The sequence below is a fragment of the Strix uralensis genome, chromosome 3 (assembly GCF_047716275.1).
Source record: "Strix uralensis isolate ZFMK-TIS-50842 chromosome 3, bStrUra1, whole genome shotgun sequence".
NCBI classification, from domain to species: Eukaryota; Metazoa; Chordata; class Aves; order Strigiformes; family Strigidae; genus Strix; species Strix uralensis.
Genome location: NC_133974.1, coordinates 62,029,203 through 62,051,095, shown reverse-complemented (window position 1 = coordinate 62,051,095; position 21,893 = coordinate 62,029,203). Strand labels below are relative to the sequence as shown.

The 21,893-nt window shown below is 38.6% G+C and overlaps 1 protein-coding gene across 3 annotated transcripts in view; it reads left to right on the top strand.

Annotated features, from left to right (window-relative positions):
* Positions 1 to 21,893, top strand: part of ARHGAP18 (Rho GTPase activating protein 18) — a 96,297-nt gene that overhangs the window by 55,611 nt on the left and 18,793 nt on the right. For all 3 annotated transcript variants that reach the window (XM_074862475.1, XM_074862477.1, XM_074862474.1), the window contains exons 2-8: positions 1,606 to 1,805; positions 4,126 to 4,361; positions 7,171 to 7,243; positions 12,817 to 12,986; positions 15,179 to 15,344; positions 18,132 to 18,223; positions 20,890 to 20,967. In XM_074862475.1, coding sequence (XP_074718576.1) covers positions 1,606 to 1,805; positions 4,126 to 4,361; positions 7,171 to 7,243; positions 12,817 to 12,986; positions 15,179 to 15,344; positions 18,132 to 18,223; positions 20,890 to 20,967 — 1,015 coding nt within the window. The remainder of the gene's footprint in view (positions 1 to 1,605; positions 1,806 to 4,125; positions 4,362 to 7,170; positions 7,244 to 12,816; positions 12,987 to 15,178; positions 15,345 to 18,131; positions 18,224 to 20,889; positions 20,968 to 21,893) is intronic.

Below are 21,893 nucleotides of genomic sequence, written 5' to 3'. Positions count from 1 at the left end.
AAGATGTTATTGCCATTGATGCAGAAGATAAATATTCCTTTATATATTTTTTTTTCCTGGGCTTTCAAATAAGGGCAGGTTAAGGAATGGTGTTGGGGTACATATTAGCTCAGTAATTCATTGTCATTTATTAACTTGTACCTGGAGCAGAAAGGCAGGGTGGGTGGAAACTCATACTCCTTCCATAAGGCTCTTTACCTTTAAAGGCAAAGTCCATATAGTTAGTATTTCTTATCAGAGAATCATGCACGTATGGTGTGAAAGGATTTGTGACTTGGACACACAAGGGACTTATATTCAGAGAGAAAGGTATAGCTTTTTTACTTAAGGGCAGCTAATAAGCGTCAGTTGTCCCAAGATAAGATGTAATGACGACGTGCTTTTGTTTTAATTCTAGATAAACTTGCAAAGTCAGCCAAATGAGAAGGTAGAACTTAATTTACTGTGTTTACATTGTGATAAATCCACAATGCTTGATCTTTGATATGTTTTTCTCTTGGAATAAGTGATATTTATTACTTAACCCCAAATCATGTCTTCCTTTTTAGAATATGGATGCAAATTTAGACATAAAAGACATCTGTTTCTGAAATGTTAAGAACTTACAATTTTTTAATACAAGGAAAATTTTTTATATACTATCATAATAGTAGAGTAACTCAGTTTAGAAAGGATGACTGGAGATCATCTTGACCAACCTGCCCCCCACTCACAGCAGAGCCAACTCTGAAGTTAGACCAGGTTGCTACTCATGTAATCCACTGATACTCTGAGTCAGTTTGTGGCTTTTGATTTGGTGTATTTGACTGCAAGGATGACCTGTAACTTCAATGACATCATTATAACCTTTGCACTTTTTAAGAGGAATTCTTTGCTAGGTCAGTGGTAATTTTTGCCAATGACTTGAGGTCAAGATGAGACCTAGATGTTTCAGCTTGTTGGTTTCTGTTTTCTAGTTGCAGCTATACTTAAGATGAAAGATCCCTTTTGAAAGCTTTAGCAACATGCATGTGGCAGGGTGAACCAGAAGCTAATAACATCAAACTATAAAAATGGTAAGCTTTCAGACAAAGAAGCAGCAAGATAGAAACAAATAGTGGCCTTTATTAAATGTTTGGACTCACAAGTTTCCTTCAGAAACTGTAACTTCAGTAATTCTACTTTGTCCTTTCCCAGCTGTAATTAAGATCATAGATACCAGACTAAACATTAATAAAAAATAAAAGCAGGATGGCAAATGAAAAAAGTAAGGGTACTGTCAAGCTAAAGGAATTTACTCAGGCAGAAGGGCACTTTTGAAAAATTCTTTATGAATGGTGATGCTAGGAAGATACGTACCATGCATTTTGTAGAACTAACTGTTGTGAGTTGAATTAGAGCTTTGGTATAACTAGGATTACTAGAACTTGGATTCATTATTTCCATTCCAGATTGGGAGATATGTATAACAGAAATGTTGAATTAAAAATATATTTTTGGTTTGCTTGTTGATACTAGTTTGCTTTGATACTAGACACAATTCTTCACTAACTGCCTTCATGGATATTAATATATCCTGTATCTTAAAATGCTAACCAAGAATTGCTTTTTGATTTATGTTTATAGTCGTCGGTCTGGCCAGTATACGATGAACCATGACCATTCTAAGAAGACCCCTGATGGAGCATCATTTGACCGCTCAGGATCCCAGGACTCCTTGGATGAACTGTTTTTGGATGACTACTGGAAAGAACTTGAAAACATCCATGAAACCAGAGGAAATAATCATGAGGAACGAGTAGCACTTGTAGTGAAAGAGCCAGATGGTAATGAAATCCATTCTTGTGAATGATCATCAGTTTGCTGATTTAGGGATTTTTCTTTAAGTCTTATTTCAAGAGATGGCACCCACCAAACACAAATCAAAAAAGAGGTCACTCTGCTGAACATTCACTTTGAAAATTCTGTTGCCTCTGATGCATATCACCAGAAACCGGCAGTGCCCTGAAAGAGAACTGTATCAGAGATAAGTAAAAGGCTGGTTTTCCTTTAAATGGTATTTGCAGAACATCAGAAAGGTGCCTGTACTTGCAAATCACAACAATTGAAGCTTTATTTGCAGTTTACTGTTAAACTAACCCTTTCACTCTTTGTGTGTATTGTTTGTTATTGTAGCTATTGTGGATAGAAACCTCACACTTTAGAAGACAAGCCAATGATTAACTGGTTTAAGTTTAGTGAGTAACTTTCTAAGCGTGTAACTATTGTGACTGTTCAGTTGCATTATTTTTGTTTCTCAGAGGCATTAATTATAGGCCACTCATGAGGGCATGATCTTAGAAGAAGTTGGGCAATTTCTTTATTTTTCTTGTCCTATCAGACAAAAGAGGACTAACATCCTTAATTCCACTCCTCTCAAAAATTATTTTTTAACAGTGCAGTATCTGCCTCTCTCCCATTCTTGCAAGAGGCCCACAGTCCCAGTAAATTAAAGTGGTGAGTTTTGCATTTTGATATGGCCTCTACATGAGTGAGAATAATGTGCTCCATTAGCTTTCAAAGGGATTTGCACTTCTGCCTCCCTAGGCATTTTGAAACATCACTTCTATTAACAAGTGCTCTGAAGAGGGTAGCAACTTGGCCTCTGGAGAGAGCAGCAAGGCTCCGAGCCTGTGTGCTTGGGGAGCAGGGCATCTGACAGAGCTGCAAGGCTTTCTCCAGAGCAGCAGAGCCCACCATTCTGCAGTGCATGAGCCTCTTCTCTTACCCCAGCTCACTGATGCTGCTACGCCTTCAGGCTCGGCATGCCAAAACCCACCATTTCCTTTCTTATTTATATATAGCCTTCTTCCCCCTAGTTACCACTCCACCTCAAGCCTCTGACTGTGGCATGAAGGCCAAGTGAGTCAGCACAGTTGTGTTGATCAGTTTGAGCAGATGTTGCTCTGCCCCACACTTTGCCTAATGTACAGCACCTCACTTGGGTACGAGTACTCCTGATTGTGTGGGACGCTGTTCCTGGCTGATGGGCCTGCCTGGGCTGGGGCTTGCTTGAGATGCAGCTATGCAAAGGCAAGGTGGGGGGAGAGATGAGATATGCTCACATCTGCTCTGGAGAATTGGTGCAGCCCATCTTTCCAGCTCTAATAACAAAATCTAAGAGAGTTTTGTCAGAGGCTCAGGATTTGGCTGCACAACCATAGCAAAATTCATACTTAAAATTTTGTGTTTGTTTCCCGAACTCTCTTAATATTCAGGTGCCCTTGAATGTGCACTGGGCACTGTGGGAAACTGCAGTCAATGGTGAAGTTGACATGCCAGCTTTGGAGTACTTCTGATATCTGATAAATGGAAGTGTTACTTGAAAGTTTGAGAGGGTTGTTGGCATTCAACACAATCTCAGTTGCTACAGACAGAACTTAATGTTTTAAAGAAAGTATCTTTAGAGAGATACTGATTTCAGAAGCAGAAGTTTTGCCATCGGTGACAGTATTTAATAGCTTTCTCCTGTCTCCTGTGCAGTGATCTGTCAATAAAGGATACCTTATCAGCTATAAGACTAAAGCAACAATTGTTTTGTGGGCTGTCAGCAGGCTGGAGACCGTGTCACGAGAACTGATTAAAAAATAGTATTAAGGTGACTCCTGTAGCCTGGTTTGTCCTTCATTAAATTGAGCTAGTGGAGGGCTGTAATGTATCAAGAAAAGTGGGCTGAACCATGTCAATAAGGGAGCTAAAAAGATTGAGGATTGAACTAAAAAGATTGAGGATTGAACTCACTGCAGTGAGGCAGCAATGATCAGAGGCTTTCAGACTTCCCCATACACGTTCATATCTAGGTATATTTATAAAATGGTATATGATTTAATGGAAGTGCTGTAGATTATTATAAAGATTGCACCATAGCAATCTGTATTGGATTAACTATTTTAAAGGTTTTGATGATATATGTTAACCCTTTTGAAGCTCTTTAGAAACAATAGCTTTTTTCCAAGTCGTGATCGTGTAAGTAATTGTTCTTAATTGTGGATCCCCTTAGTACTTTCCCTGTGAAATGCATTAACCATATCATGTCATTAACATCCAGTGTGCTTAACAGTACTTGAAAGCCAACGTTTATGCTTTTTTCCTCTTTGCCTTGCTCAGAGGGAGAACTGGAAGAAGAATGGCTGAAGGAGGCAGGTCTGTCAGATCTGTTTGGTGAGAGCTCTGGCAACTCCCAGGAAAGTGTGGTGTTTCTGTCCACGCTGACCCGAACCCAGAAGGCAGCAGTGGAAAAGCGAGTAGAGACTGTCACACAAACCATGAGGAAAAAAAACAAACAGCACCAAATTCCTGATGTCAGAGATATCTTCAGGCTACAAAATGACTCAAAGGGAAAAGTAAGTTCCTGTCTGCCGTTTTGTTTGATTCTGACAGAGAGAAGAGAGGAACATGTAGGGGTGGGGGAAGGGCAGAGAGATGCACAGGCACAAAAGGAATATTTCCAGAAGATTTTGTCTAAGTTTTCACTGATTTCCAAGGGAATTTTTTACTGAATTTATGGGAATAGCGTTGGTCCAGATTTGACATTGCATTAGACAATTTTAATATGTAGAAAGATGTATAATGGCCTTGTATTACTTAAAGATGATGAATAAAACAACCACTCCATGGTCAAGATGTTAATCCGAATTAATTTTAATGCAGATGCAAAACTCATGACAACAATCACCGAAAGAGCTATCAAAAGCCCACTTTTATCTTTGTGTGGTAGTGCCCTGCAGCCATCTGGAAGGGTCTGCCAGAACCTCGTACCTCCTGGTGCTCTTATTTTTATTTTTTAAACAAAAAAAGGGAAAAAAGGGAACATCAACCTAACCTGCTTTATTTTGGCTAGGTCTTTATGCCTGTCAGCTGGGAGCTTTGACCCCATACTAACTCCTAGGGCCTGTGTGTGTCATTAAACTCTGTGGGGGATGTTGCTCTGACAGATCCTGAAGGGTCCCAGTTTCCTCTTATGGGGTATTGAACAGGAGAGTTCCTCTTCCATACACAGGAAAGGAGAAGGAGGGAAATGGAGACTATGATTAGACTTCCTCTTCTGTGGAGAAGCGTATATGCCCTGTCTGCTCTCCCAAAAGCAGCAAGGTCTTCAGCCATAAGAAGACTCTGACCTGATGGAAGTGCACAGCTAGCTTTCCTGAACTTAGCCCCATCCCTCGTTCTCGCTGCTGCCACTGCCGTTCAGCTCAGTGGTAGCGGTGGTGGAAAGCATGGTGAATTTTGAGGGGACTTAACTTCCTCCTTCCCCCAACAGCTTCCTCTCCTTCGGCAACTCCTTTCAAATTCAGTAGAGGTGAAATGTAGCGGGGGGAGTTTGTTAGCTCAAATGTATGTTCTCGAGGCACAACTTCCCTTTCATGGTTCTGCTTTGCATGTGGTTGCAGAAGGGATATTAGCTCCATAAAAGCTTTCCGGGATCTAACTTGGAATTGACTATACCTAAAAATTACAAGATCTAATAGCAGAGCAATTTAGGTAAAATATCATGTAGTTTAAAGCAGTATAATTTCCCTTTCAATTGTGTTATTTCAGTAAAGCACAAAAAATACTCATGTTCCTGTATTTAAGCTACACATTGTAATGTTTGACAATGATATGTCACAGTGGTCAGTAGACTTCCATGTCTCTTAAACTACATATTTTGATATTTCTGATGTCAGTGAGAAGTAATGCAAACAGACAAATGATTGTACCCATTTAAGATGTATAAAAAAGGTTAGAATATTTATTAAATATAGAAATAACTGGAAAAAGAAAGAATCCTTCTGAACCTGTCTCCTTGACTGAAATAAAATAATACAAGTGTAGGCCCTCAAACCTGTACTGCATTCCTTTCTCCAAATCAAGATAATTATTCAGAAATCATTGCTTGTGGTTATTCATCTAATCTGTCACAGAAAGCCTGTGGTGAAGTAGCTTCTACAACCTCCCTAGGTAACTTGTCTTAGTGCTTTGTTATTCTCCCATCATTAGAAAGCTTTTTATGTAACAAAAGAGGACTGAAGCCATCTGCAGCTGTATGAAGCCATTCCAGTTTAATAATAGTCTCCAAAAATCCTGTAACCTCCCTTCACCTGGAGGAAAGCACAGGAGGAAAGGTAAAACAATAGTGTTGATGTTTTGCATCAACGCAACAATTGTGTTGATGTTTCTACTAAATTTCCTGCCATATTTCCAAAGAGAAACTATATTTTTGGTACCTTGACAGCTTCCCAGTCTCCTTCTACTGCTCTGTGAAACAGTAATAATCTTCTGGGCAGTTATGCTATCTTCTTTCACCTTTCAAGATCCCTGATTTTAAGAGAAGGTAAATATACAGATTTGTGTTGGTAGGAGAAATCTTTAAAACTTGGGGTTTTTTCCCTCAGTAAGTATGGAGTTATACAGTGCTTGCATAAAATACAAATTAAAAATCCAGACTGCTAAACATTCATTGTTGATTTGAGTTGCCAAAAAGATAATAATATGTGTATAAAAATGTATATAACTATATATATAATCATATATATATATATGGGTGTAGATTTTCTACATGTTCTGAAATATTTTGTTCTATAGTAGGTGTCATCCAGCTCATAGAATGTGACAAATCTGGAGACTGGGTAGTGCAGCACTGTAGAAAGGAGAAGATGGTTCAAATCCTTTCCTGTTTTGTTGTCCCTTTGAAGTGTCTTAATTTTGCTGTTGGGAATCTAAGCTGTAAGCACAGATATTAATGTCAGGTAACCCTGCAAAAGGGATGGGATTGCTCTGTAGGGAAGGCAACCATGTAAGATTTTGCAAGAGGAAGGAATTTGGACTGAGTCAGTCAAAATGTCTCCTCCAGATTCCCTTTCCATATCTTTCCTGTGCAAAATATGGCTTCAGGTCAAAGACTACATTTTCTTATTCTTTGCAACTCTGGAAAATCAAGTGTTATACCCACTTAGTCTTTTAGGAAGAGGGGAATGGAATTCTTTTTTAATTACCTAGATTTCAGATCCCCTTATCCTTTGGCAAAGGTTTTTCTACTGAAACACACAGGTATGCTTCTGCATACCCCTGAATTGCAGGAGTATCTGTTGTAATCCTCCACAGAGAGGAAGGAGTTTCTACAACCATGCATTTGGTTTTTATAGGCATGCATATTTATTGTTCCTTTCTTAGGTCTGTGATGGAAGTGAACCCTCAACTGTGAGAACAAGTGAAAACAAAAATGAAACACAAGATGGAACAAAAGGTAAAGCCAAACAACTCCCTTTTTTTTGTTTGTTTTTCCTTTTGGTTTGTAGGCTTTCAACTACACAAGCTACTTCATAGGTGCATATCTCAACTTTTCAGCAAAAGAAAATGAAATTCTTATGAGAAACCTGTTATGGCCTGCGTTGTTGTGGTGTAAAATTTTTAAGTGTGGCTGTAGATGGTGTCCTTTGAGTCACCTGGGAAACCTCGTTTGTTACCAGTGATCATCTTATAATCAAGTCATCTGAGAGAAGTCTCCTCTCATTGCTTATGCTTAGGTCTTTCCTGATCCTTAATTTGTCCCTTCTGATTTATCTCTGCTGTACAGCACAGGAAATGAAGCACTATACATAAGCTCATCAATGCATATGAGAGAACAAAAACAAATGGACTGTAAACATCCAAAAAAAGTGAGAACTCGCTATACACCTGCAGCTCAAAATGAAAGAAAAACAGGGATGGAAGAAAAAAGTTGTTTACCTTTTTAAGGAAAATGGAAAGAGAGAGAATTCTGTGTGTGTAGGTCTGGGTTGTGTTCAACAGTGTGTGATTACACAAGAGGGGTGCAGTACCCATGGAAGACCCCTCCCTCTCACTGCCAGGTGGGACAGAGCATCACAGAAGTCCTTGGCTGAATCCATAGTTTCTTTTTAGAGAGTATGAATGTTGATGAAGGACTTTGACAAAGCTTTCTGCTGTTCTTCAGGTCCAGTAATAAAAGAGTGGTTGCCCACATCATCTTAGATTTCTTCAAAGCAGGGGTTGCACCATGTCTGTTATACCACCATAGCCATCACTGTAGAGATCAGAATATTAACTGGCAGCCATTTAAGCTTTAATATACTGCACTGCTATTCTGCATTGTTTGTATGTTGGGATTTTTTTCTTTTTCCAGGGGACTGGATAGCACATAGGTGTTACACTGGACCCTACAGACACTTAAATAGTCAAGCAGGCAGATCAAGTTCCCTACTGCAAGTTAATTACCTGTAATTAAGCCACCAAAGAAAATTCTGCTCCAGTTCTAGAATACTGACCAGTAGCAGACTGGAAAAATTGCTATTTTAGGATTAGACTTAGAAAACGGCAACAGACAATACAGGATGTACATGAGAGAGATGAATATAAACCAGCCCTGAATATCACCAAATCTGTGTGTTTCCAGAAGTGCTGTTAATCCTGCCCTCCCTCCCTCTCAGCAGATCTCACTCCAATAAGAACAGTAAAAAATTGGGAGGACTGCCAGACTGCTGGTTCAGCACAAGGGAAGGAAGGGATGCCTGGTGCTTGTGTCAATAAACTGCACTGTAGGATTCAGAGCTGGAAAATTACCAAGCAATTATTACAGAGTTTTTATCACATCTGGTTCTTTTTTTCCAGTGGCCCTGATGAACCCTTCAGAAATGGGAAGTTCTGAAAAGCAAATCCCATATGCTAGCTCTCCTCAGCACAGATTGTGATGTGGATGGCAAATGCAGCCTGCTTACATCCCGATACACTTCTGCTCTTGTCAACATGCTGAAGTGGGCTCTGCTCCCAAGATTGGAGCAGGAAATAAAAATCATTTCAATTTACAGATAAACCGTGCAAGTTCGGTGGTGTTAAAAGCACTGCACCTGTTTCAGTGCTGTGCTGTGATCTTTCCTCCAGAATGATGAACAAATTAGTGTTATACAAACAGTGAATAAATTTTAAGGCAAAAAAGTAAACAATGCCTGATATTTGAGAGATACTAAACATTTATGAAATCCAAATCCAAAGACATTTTTTTAAAACGGAAGCCCCCTTTGACAGAGAAGTAGTACCAGTTTTACCTGAAAAAATATGAATATCATCTCAGACATTATAAAAAAAAATTCCAAAGCTTAAATTGAGATGTCTTAAAACTGTTAGAGTGAATGACTCTGGCCCTTCTCCAAAGGTTATGGCTGTACCTAATTGGGTATTTGAATTCTGCATTCCTGAGTGCTTCTGCCAGACTGAAGATGATAATGGTTTGCCCTTAGAGCATACATGCGCTGTGTGAACCTGTGCTCACTCCTCCTTTCTTGACAGTCCAACACACCTTGTTTCTTACCTAAACAATGTAAGCAAACTCAGGGAATAATATGAAACCATTGTTCTTTTCTGCCTGATCCTGGTCAAACAGAACAGTTTAATGAGTTCCTAATCTTTTTGTTGGTAGATGCATATTTGAGGTTTTTGGAAGGACCCTCACTGGCTTTAAGTGCCTCTTTGTTTCATGTAGATACGGAACAGAAAAGAAAATTGAGAATCATGTATTAAGCTGTCAAAAGACGTTATCATTTTAGCGATCCATAACACTCACTAGACCTGCAAAGCTAGCAGTATGTTCAACAGGAAAGAAAAAAAGTAATTACCTTTGGATGTATGTGAAAAGGAGTAAATAACCATGTTGGCTGAGACATCTCAAGAAATAAAAAGGAAAGAATAAAGCAAATGAAAAGCTAAATACTCATTAGCTTAAATAGGGGAGCAGCAAAAGTCAGTTTACTGTGGGACTGCAGTTGTCCTGAACACACTGGATTAGCTACAAGGGAAGAATGTTAAATAAAACCTCCGTATAAGGGTAACCTCAAAGCGTAATGATCTGGCAAATGAATGAAAAAATTTCATCTACTGTATGTAAGAAGAGGGAAAGAGCTGTAATGTTTGCTTCTTGATAGGGAAAAAGACTGAAATGTGGTTGTATTTTTTAATTAAAGAGTTTGTTTCTGCTTTTCATTTTACATGATAAATGAGGAATCTATGGCTGGAGAGATAGTGTTAGTGAAAAGATTACAAAGTTTTTTATTTTCTATTTAAAGTCGTCTATGAATTAGCCTTTTAGAGAAATGCTTTGTCAGTCAAAAAAAAAAAAAATCAGTCGCTCTACTTTTCCAGTTATAAATTAAGATCTATCAGCATAGCTCCATTGGGGTATTCTCTAAATTCTCTAGCAAAACTAGGAAATGGTAAGGTTGTCACTCCCGATATTTCCATGTCGTATTAAAAAGAAATCCAAAATGTAACCCCACCCCCCTTCTGAGGAATTTGCATCATTTTATGTGATCTTTAAATAGCACTGTGAACCAAGGAAGGGGTACAGGACTAATGTGAAATCCGGTTTCCACATCCTTATAGACAATATTTACATTTTTCTGTATCACACTTGCATTTCGCTCATGAAATACTGCATGCAGTTGGCAGGCTGGCAGAACACCAAAGCTGCTTCCTGTTGCAGCTGCTTCCTAGTTAATGAATGCACGACAATAGGAGCAAGTCTATACGACCAAGAAGAAACTCCCCACAACAGCAGCATTTCCAGACCTTTAAAATGCGCACAGCATTACCAAGACATCTGCTTTACACAGCACCTTCCTATGACCAGAGGACTGAAATAGGAGCTACTGCTTTATTGTTTGTTAACATCGATCCCTCCCAGGCTGATAGGAAGTATGTAGGTCACGTATAGGCCACATTAGCATGACAAAAGTCTAGGGGGAACAGGGGACTGTTTTCCTTTAGTTCAGATGCATTAAGCAGTTTACATGATATATACAGATATACAGACAGGGAGGCCAAAGATCGAAGCCAGGGACGAATTTGACCTTGGATATGTTTGGTTACTGAGGTCTCATATATCTCTTAAACGAAAGGAGCAGCTCTAGTTTCAGGATCAGCTTAATCTTTAGTGTATGCTCCAGGCATCTTTTGGGGTCTATGGAAAGTGAGCAGAAGCCACTCTGGAAAGAGCAAGTGGCAAGTAACATACACGACAGGCAAAATTTGGAAATGTTTTATTCTGTTTCTTACAGCATTGCTTGGTTGCAAGTACAGTCAAAGTGTTAACTTAAATCCACCTTCTCTCTGTGGAAGAGGCTCAGCTCTAGATCAATTACGTTGACATGGGAGAGGTTGTGTAAAGCACCGTGCCCTACCAGAGAGTGGCTGTAGTGGCTGTAGCTGCTCGCCTGTCTGTCAGGTCCCCTGAGTTTGGCCCTGGCAGGCTGAGGTCATTTTCAGGACTCCTTCTAAAGAATATGAGAGACTAGTCTTGTTTTTGTGTCTTTCAATTAGACACAGGTGCAATTCAGAAAAATTTTTGAGTTGGTGTAATTTTTGTTTTTAAACTTGATGCTTCATATGTTGTTTAGGTTGCATGCTTGCAGCTCAGCTCTTTTGCAGACCACTGAAAGTATCAGTGTAGAGCAGCACTTCCTTGATGCCTTCTCTCTTAATCAGCCTATCTGCAGCCTTCCCCTGCTTCAAGGTCAAATGTTTCTGTACCTGTAACTATTTTCTGGGAAACTTTTTCTGGCTTAGTTTAGCATAGTTATTGCAGGCCATACAAAAATTTCCCACAGTGGTGTAAAGAAATTAATTTATAATGTTACACGATATTATTATACCAATGCATATACACTGCTCATGGTTCTCCTCCTCAACTCATGTCCATTTCCATCCCATTTTTCCTGCTCTTGTGGTATGTTAGCTTTGAACAGGCTCTAGTCTCCTGTGAGTAGGAGCCAGTGGCAGAATCATGGTCCCACTGAAAGGAGCAGTATTGATTTGTTTATGTTTGCCCTGGTTTTAAGTCTGAATTTCATCACAAATACTTGCAACATATTTGTAATGTCTTGTGCAAGGAACCTAATCCTGGACGTACCTTAAGAAGTACCACATCACAAGAGAGATGGTGGAGAGATCAGAATCTTTCTTTGACTAAATTGTCTTTGATGCTTTATATTAGTGTTATTTACAATATAATTTTCATCTTGCTTCTTTCATGATATATTTTAACTTCAGACTGAAAAACAACGGTTGATTTACTATGAACTTAGACTTCTTTTTCTAAAAGCAGAAGTGCCTCCCTTTTTTTCCTTCTTTTTTTTTTTTTTTCTTATAAACAAAAAATGTTCTACATTTGTCTAGTATTTGATTCATTCAAAGGAACAAAGAAAGAGAAGTAAGACCATTGTTTTGTATTTTGTCCTTCCCTATATCATGGAAACATGTGCAAACAGTTTTGAGCAATCTAGACTCTTCAGACTGAGGTGAGGATAAGAATGTTGGGACAAAGACATGATCTGTGTACTCCCTGTTATCCCCAGATGTTAATGCTTTGGATCATAGAGGAAGCATTCTCTTTTGCTTTTGTAATTTTATCAGCAGAAAGAATTGCTGATTTGGTTGCAGGATGTTACAGTCTTTGAGGCTGGAAAGTGTTTGATGGCGAGAAACTTCTGGTGCCAAAGCTGTTAGACTCCGGAAGATTCTGTGAGTCTGCTGTTTGTTTGAGGTGAATTGCTTTATCTTTTCATAATAGATAAAGAGGAGAAAACCCTATGCCTTGGCAGGATTATTCAAGAAAAAATACAAAAGATGGACCCTTGTCAAAAGCTAAATTTTCAATTGACATAAAAAATACAGAAATCAGTGAATTTGCAACCATAAAGTCCATCCCTTGCACAGCATTAACTTCTACTTGGTTTTAAACTTACTCTTATGCACTGAGTGGTGCTCAGTTGTGCTGCTGTTGATTATTAGGTTTTTTTACTCTGTTTTCAGATCCAAAGTTCAGACTTGGAACGGATGAGCAGAAGAGCCTGCTTGAAGACATGCCGTTTCTGGACACTGACATCAATTTGGAGATATCATTTGCAGAACAGGCAGCTAATCTCAAAGACAGCTCAGTAGGCAAAATGTGGAAGGGTGGAGGGGGTGACACTCTTCTCCCGGTAGGTGTTTTCTATTTATTGCTCACATTCTTTGTTTTTACTAGTGGTACTGTTTGGATGATATTTATCTGATAGTGGATGAATTAGATTTGGAAGAACGTTGTCGGATCCAGCTTTATGAAGATAGACCTTCTCAAGATAACTCATTTTTGGTAACAGTATTCTCAATAACATGGAAGTAACTACTTTTATGCCTAATTATGTCATTGTCTGTCTGGCAAAACGCACTTTATGTGTAAACAATAATGAATAGGTAGTATTAAGCTGGAATAGTGGCTTAGTGGGAGTTGTACACAAACTGTGTCCTTCCTTCATCTGTTGACAGCCCCTTTTCCTGTTATCTGAGGTGAGATGCTTTACCTCTGTAATAAAAGCTCTGTTGTCATTTAAAAAGGGTTGGTGGATGTCTGTAGAAACCTTGTGCAGTTACTCAATGCAGATAGGTGAGGGATGAGAATGAAGAGCAGAATGACCTACAGAAGCCTAAAGTCAAATGGCAGGAAATTAAGGATTAGTTTGGGCTTAGTTTTTCTTTCCAACTCTAAGGCTAATTCTGAATGAATCCAAATAAGTACAAAAGAAGACCCTCTGAGGAATTTTGTTATTGATCCTCAGGCATCTCTTTGAAGATGTCTCTCTACCTAACAGTTCATGAACATACAGTTACGTATGACCTGTAAACTAATGACTGGTGTGAAAAAAGTCTTTTTTTTTTTTCTAATGGTGTATGCAAACTTGTCTGAGTAAACATAGTGTCTGAAGTAATAATGTTTCACAATTCTTCAAACGCTTAATTTAGATAAGCACATGTGCAGTTCTTCAAATAATAATTACCCCATGTATCCTAGTTTAAACATTATAAACCAGACACTAATGGATATTTAAAAATGGATTCTAAAGTGTTTGAGTCATGTTTCTCTAATGCAGCCTATAACAAGGAAACAATAGCTATACTCTAACTTCTATATATATGCATAATATGTACATTAATTATACTTTTAGATAGACTTATAAAGGATTGCTCAAAGACAGCTATGGGATTTCTCCTTCAGTGATGAATGGAGTGACAAAATGATAGGAAAAGGGAGTTACTTATTTAAATCTACAATTTGTTGCACCTTCGTCATTGGCAGCTATTTTTAAACATACATGTTTGTGCAAGTCAATGAAACCTCAAGGCGGGAAACTGACTATACATCTACAATTTTTAAATTACGTTTGTGTTTTGGTATGTGCCCTTGTAGTCATGTAGCATACCCACCAATTCATCTGTGCTATTGCTTTGTACAGGATGAGAAAATAATGCTGGAATATAATACATCTTTCCAAATAGAAGAAAATCACGTCAACCTTCCTGCTTTGAGTCATGCACACTGCTAACGTCAGGCACAGGCAGGAGTCTTACTTAGAAGCCTGCTGGTGAGAGATGGAGTTGAAAAGCTCTATGAGCTGGGAAGTCCCTCTCCCTCACCCAATCAGCTCAATTCCTTATATTAGTCTCTGACTGTGGCTTCTGAGCATTTAGTGCAGTAGAAATGAGCCATAATTAAGGATCCCCCTTCCCCAAGAAGGGAACCCCTTTATTATTATTTATATAGCAACCAAATATGTTATTTTGTGTGCATAAATGCAGAGGGATTTCTATCCCAATTGTACATGCATAGGATTGTTCATGGACAGGCACTTCCACTGCTATAAATTGCAAAAGAATACAGAAGGTAGTGGTGTGGGGGGGTGGGAGGTGGTTACAAGCAGGACCAAGCCAAACTCTTCTTGGAGGTGCACAGCGAAAGGATGAGTTAATGGACATAAGTGACTACAGGGGAAATTCTGTTTTAAAAGTAAAAAAACTCTCCATGAGAGCATTAAGCACTGGAACAGGTACTCACAAAGGTTACTGGGAGTTCTCAAAATTCAGTTGGACAATGCAACAAACAACCCGATCAGACTGAATTTAGCCTTGCTTTGAGCAGGCAGTTGAATTAGATGACCTCCAGAAGTCACTAGGAACCTAAATCCTCCTATGATTTTAAGATCATCTGCTTTTCAACCTATCTGGGGGAGTCTTCTGTGGTTTAGTCAGTAACAGCAGGCTTCATGATGAAACGTTGTGCCCAGAAGGAAGCACAGCCTTTGAGCTAAGTAATTTGTTATGACGTGGATTATTCACTGCTGCAAATCTCTGCTGTTAGAATTTCAGGCTGCCAAAGGACAAAACAGGTACCACAAAGATTGGTGACCTGGCCCCTCAGGACATGAAGAAAGTCTATTCTTTAGCACTGATTGAATTAACTGCTCTCTATGACATACTTGGGACAGAATTCAAGCAGCAAAAAGCTGTAAAAATCAAAACCAAAGGTGAGTTGGTGTTTCATGTTCTGAACCAAATGTGTCTGTTTTAACCCAATAAAACAAATGCGTTCGGTTCTTTATGATTTTTCCAGCAGAAAATTTATATTAATAGTAACATGATCCAGAGAAGTATTTAATTATATGCCTTAACTCAAGGCACACTTTAAGCAAGTTCATGCACACAGTCACTCCAACTATGGGACCATGCTCTTTGTCTAAAATTAAAACTCAGGTCAGTCACTGAGCAGATAAACCAAAGAGTGAAGAAAGGGAACTATCTTAGTAGTGTGCTGTGCAAGAATTGCTTCACAGAAGTTTGTATGTGCTGATAGATTCCCTGGGAGGGTGCGTATATATGCTCTTTGTGGGTATTTTTCTGCTTTCCTGAAGGTGGGTACTGTGCTACTTTTATGGTTGGACTCAATGTTCTTAAAGGTTTTTTTCCAACCTAAATAAATCTATGATTGTGATTCTACTTGACTTTTTTGATTTCATTACCCTTGGCTGGAGATGCTGGGAGTCTTTGTCACCCTCTTTCCTTGTCTGTCTGGTACAAACTTTCCTGTGTCACATAGGCCTTGCCCATCCAGTATTTCCTCAGGCCATAGTGCAGTTTTTATGCTGAATGGTGTAATATTAAGTGGAAGATTTGGGCTGTTGCAGAGGATGTTGAGACAGCCACAATGCACCGTTTTGCTCTGCAAGCTGTTGGAGGATATGTGTAATCACAGTGCTTTTTTTGAGAACGTAGGACACATGGAAACCAATCTCAAGATGCTAGACGTGTTCAGTGCTTTGTTTGTTTTCTGTATTTCTGGCTTCTGGTAAATGCTTTGCAAGAGCTTGAAATGTGTTACCAGTTAATCACAAGCCTGCCTTGGCCAAAACACTGTTGTCAAGGTTCAGTGAATGTGACAGTGCAATAGCTCACTTTAAATAATTGAAAGCAATGGGGAGAGAGGGTTGAGAGATACACAGCAAGGTACAATAGATTCTTCAGAATATGCTCTTCACTTTACAGTAGTAGAAAATAACTTTTTAAATGCAAAAGGCATAGACAGAAACATCTATGAGACCTTCATGCCTTAAATGCATTTTCTGCTTGCAGAAGCGCTTCTGCCAAGAAAGGTTGGACCTTGAGGTCCCTTTCAACCTGGTATTCTATGATTCTATGAAGTGTTTCTGCTTTCACTAATGAACAGAGAAGAAACACTTTTTTCTGTTGTATTTTGGGTCTTAATTTGTCTTACTAAATTTATTGTTAATTGAATTTCACTCATAGCATTATTAGCTGAATGACAGGCAGTCACGAAAAACATTGAATTGATTAAAAACTTTTTTAAAAGTTAAAAAAAATGGGATACACTCATGGAAATGTGTAGAAAATAGACAATGACATATCACCCTTTCTGCCAAACAAATCTGCTTTTGCAATGTAATGCCTTCAGTGCCTTGTTGCTCTACTGACCCTCACCTCTTTATACCTGAAGTATTGTTTGGCTGATTGATTCACACAATGGTGAATCTATTGGCTGTTCCCCTTTGTGCTTGAGTATGTAAAGACAATGAAAACTTACTCCTTCTGGAGAATGCTGTGCTGTGCCCAGCTCTGCCTTTCTATTGACCTCCTACAGTTTGTTTCTCCAACTTCATCTCAGTAGAAACTTCTATTATTGACAAGATCTTCAAGATGATAGAACTATGGGGTATGGATATTGACTGCATGTATGAGTCCCTGCATATTTTATAGGTAGATTTTTATGCTGATAGAGATACAAGAACTCCCTGATTTGGCACTGAAACTGATGTTTCTTTGACATACATCACATTCCCTCAAGGGCTGACATCTTTTCAGTAATTACAACTGTTCTGTGCTCAATATTGGCATGGCATCATACCAAGCAGGAGTTTTTAGCTACATGTAGTGTTATATGCTGTTTCAGAAAAATTGCACATACAGCAATTATCAGTACTTCTGACAGAGAAGTTCTATGTCAGCAAAATTTGGGTTAGTTGTTACGAGTATAGCTCTCTTTTAATGGTCATTCACTTCTATTCAGCTGGGCCATAAACACCTGGGAGTCCCTTTACTGGAAGACTAAGGCTAGTTTTGCATCAGGGCTAGATTAACAGAGACTATATTCATTTTTTTAATTTACATTGCCTCAGTACTATTGTAAAGGCTATTTTCTAACCAAGACTTGACTGTACTTTTGCTTTTATTAAAAATAAAAGCAAAACACCTTTGGTGAGATGGTGATCTTGCTATCCTGATGGTGTATAATGCAAAAGCACAGGGGTTGAAAAGCTCTTCTTTCAAAACCCTCATAGAGAGAAGTGTTCAGAGTAACTGGGTGATAATTACATCTGTCTCATTTTAGTAGCCAAATTTCTGGATTTTACTCATGCCATTTGCATCTTAACTATAATAGCTTGCATTGAGTGATGAAGATCTGCATTGCAGGGTCATCATCACACCCATTCTGCAAACCAGAACCATGCAGATGGTTCATTTATGCAGTTTGCTTCACTGTACTGCAGAATATGTGGATGGCAATTTGAAGTGAAAACAGAAGACTCCTGATTTATGGTTGAAGGAAGAGATGAATGAATCCTTTTAGCCAGAATGCTTTGTGTAATAACTTGATTGACGAAGACATTCAAACACTTCGAACAAAAGGTCAATAGCTCTGAATGTATTGAATAAGCTTATCGCTTCAAAAATGTGTTTTTATGCCATTATCACATGACAGATGTGGATAATATCTCAGTTTCTTTTGCTTTATTCTTCAGACTCTGGCCTGTTTGGTATCCCACTGTCAGTTTTACTGGAACAGGATCAGAAGAAGGTGCCGGGAACCAAGATCCCACTGATTTTTCAAAAGGTAAATAGGCATGAACAATTCAGCTTGTTACCTACTTGCAAATGACAAACAAATAACATTTTGTCCTAGATTTATTTGCTCCCTGTAGCACAGTTTTCAGTATATTACTCTAATCAATCAAAGTTATTGTAACTTTTATTTGCAGCTTTATTTATTAATTCAGTAAATGTTATACTTTGTATCAGACATATTTTGAGTTAAAGGAATAAAGTTCATTTTTTGTCAGGACTGGTCTTCATGATTTAGACAAGTTTACTAACAAGCCTGTGAAAACTGACAATCAGCATAAGAACCCACTGCAGCCAAATTCCATTTCATAATGGTGGTGTAACTTGCATCATCAGTAGGGCTGCCCTTTATTTTTTTCAGAGCAAATACTTGAAGTTCCATAGAAATTCTCAATCCCTGGTGCACAGGTGGAACTGACCTTTCTAGGAAGTGGTTTTCTCCTTTCAGAAGTGATTTGGGCCAGAAGACAGGTGGCTAGGGGTGGCAATCTGGCTAGATAACTGCCTCTGATGGTGGCAACACCCCTTTTCCAGAAGCTGCGTTGCTTTAGTACATGGGAGGATGCTTTGGTCCGTATCATGTCATGGTAATAGGGAGGATAATGGGAAGGATGATGGAGACGCTGGATTTACTGCCCATGCATAGCAGCTCTCATTGCTTGAGAAGGGAGAGACCACAGTGTGTGGACCTGTCCTAACAGTGACAAAAACTCAGTGCTGTGTCATCACCATTTCAGTAGGCTTGAGGACCTGCTTGTTAAGTTATTTTTCAAGAAATAGAAAACTCAAAGTAGTTCTGTATCACTCTCTCAAAACTACTTCTGTGTCATTCATGCCAGAAATTACTTCCTCAGGATCATAAAAATACAGCTCTGGGAAAGATGCTATCTAGAAAAAAAGAAATTGAATGACAAAAAGGGATTGATCACTGTGCTATCCTAGCAACATAGTAAGCATAGTTCTTCATGGAGAAAATTCTACATAAACATTTCTAACTTACAGATGTGATTTGTTTTGCAAGGTGGAGACATCATTTGGAATACAGTTTTTCTTTAAATGAGAATATGAAAATAAAAAGTCTCCCATTTCTTCTGCCTGTTCTCTACAACATATTCTTTCCAAGAATAGGGGATTTATATAAAGTGCAAGAAACAATATTTTTTGTGCATACTGCTTTTTAAATGTGCCTTGGTTTATCACTGAAATGAAACAAACCAAGCTAATAGGAAGGCTGCTTAATTAAAAAAAATCCTTTAATAAAAACTACACCTAGCTTTTATTTCATTGAGGAATTACGGTTAAAAAGAATGACTAATTTAGCCTAGGGGTTTTCTGACTGGAAAATCTGAGGGTAATACCAATCCATGTAACTCCACCAGAATTTTCTGCTGATAGTGATTTAGGTCTCTGGCCTGCTAATGAAGCCATGCAAAACAGCCCTGATGGACATGAAGTGGGGATTTCCCATAGGCAGGAGGCTGGTGCTGACCAGTGCCCACCTCTTGCTGCCTGCCAAGGGGGCACTTGTGAGTGAGTGTGTGCAAAGGATTCGTGGCTGCTGGCAGTGCCATCAGATCTTGCCTCCCCCTAGAAGTGGTGAGGGCGGCGAATCACACAACATGCCCACAGCGTCTTTGTGTCCAACAGATGAGAGTGGCAGCCACTGCTCTGGTGTTAAGCCGGGTACAGTGAGAGTTGGATGCGGCCAGTTAGCACTTTTTTTTAACCAAGGAAAATATACCAGCACCTTTAGTGCTGTTTTCTAACTTTGTGGCTTTTTCTTCCTCATCTTTTTTATGTATTTATCAGTTACATAAATACAGTGGTAGGTAAACCCACTTTAATTTCTGTAGCTGGAGAAAGCACAACTGTGTTGCATAATTTTTCTTAAGAGCTGGCACAGCTCTTGCATGTATGTAACAAAGGCACTGCCCTAGTTAAACATTGTGAGAACCATTTGCGCTAAAATGATGTCATCAGCTTTTGACGTTTACAAATTTCTTTTGAATACCCTTAGATCCATCCTTCAGTGAATACTTCTAGACATATCTTTTAGAGAAACAACATTTATGATACATGTTTTAAGTACTTTTACGGAACTTCTAATTTATCTAAGCCATGTGTAGGATTGCAAACTGTTGAGTTTGTTAGGAGAAGGGCAGTATTTGTAAAACTGAGCCTTCTTTAAAACCTAAAGGTACTTAGTTCTTCTCTGGTAAAGTCATAAAAAGGAGTATTTGTGAGAAAGTTAGTGCTGTATCTCTAACGTAACCTTAATTGTTTTGATTCAGAGACATTTTAGCAAGGGTATTTTTGAAGCCAGAGTAATTTTGGAAAAAAGCGCTTCAGTCTTTGTAGGATACTTGAAGGAGGTCTAAAAAATAGAGTTTTCTTTTTTAATAAAATAGACAAACTGTTCTTTAATAGCATTCATGAAACAGGTAAGAGCCATAATAAAGATTTTGTTCTACATATACAGCTGTAATCCATTTGTAAACTGTCTGTTTGTGTGTCTACTTGTAACACGTGTGTGCACAAATTCATTTGTACACATACACACACAGAGTTACATACCTAAACGTTCCAATATATTAGAACTATCTACCAGTAATTTTTAATTGGCATCTTCATTCATGCAATTTGTTTTGTGTTTGACAGCTGATTGCCCAGATAGAGGAGACAACTCTGGGAACAGAAGGACTTCTTAGAATACCAGGAGTTGCAACAAGAGTAAAGGTAAAACATTGCACAGATTCTCAACATCCCCCAAAACTTATCTGTGTTTGCTGATTTTATTTTGTCATACAAATATATTTTAACACCAGGTTGTTATGAAAGTCTTCAAACACTGAAAGCAAAATCTCTTGACAAAGAAAACTGAGTTATATTAGCCAGAAAGCTGATGGTTTCATCCAGTGTAGTGTTGGGGAGAAGACTGGAGTTCAAGTTTGAAGGAGAATCAAGGCTACGTTTCAAATTCAGTTGTGCCAAAATCTCATTAATTCTTGGCACGAGCTTTCCAGCCTTTTGCTTTTTCCCTGAACCAGCTTAATCATCTGAACAGTTCAAAGACAGTCTTTCTAGCCCAGGAGGAAGCTTTTCTCTGGCATTGTGAGCCTATTTTAATAGCTAGACTTAACCTGTGTTATAGGGCAAGGCAGCCAGCATGCACTGAAGAACCTCTCACATTTATTTTTATGAACAGCAATATAACTACTCAGCTCACTAAGCACAATCTTGTTAGGCACATCTATGCACACTGACACTTTGCAGAGTGAGTGCCAATTACATGCAGGCTCTTCCCCAGTATTTGCCTTAATGCAGGAAACTAAATACACAGTATGATTCACGCCAAGAGTCAATGTGTTAAAAAGACGGTCTGAACTGGCCTTAAATTCTAAACAGAAAGGACCATTTAAGTGGATTCAGCTGTCCGAAGACATCTGCCAGCCTCTGTCATGTAGATCTTGGTCCAGCAGATGGTTCATTAGAAACAACTGAAAGAAGAGAATATTATGGAAATTGGCTTTGTTTATTTACCAGTAACTAAGATACTATTATTTTTACAATTTTCCTCCATTCTTTATTTTCCACTTTTCATCAGTTCTGAAAACTGGAATGATTTCAGAGTGATTTTTTTTATTCTTTCATTTTATAAGCGT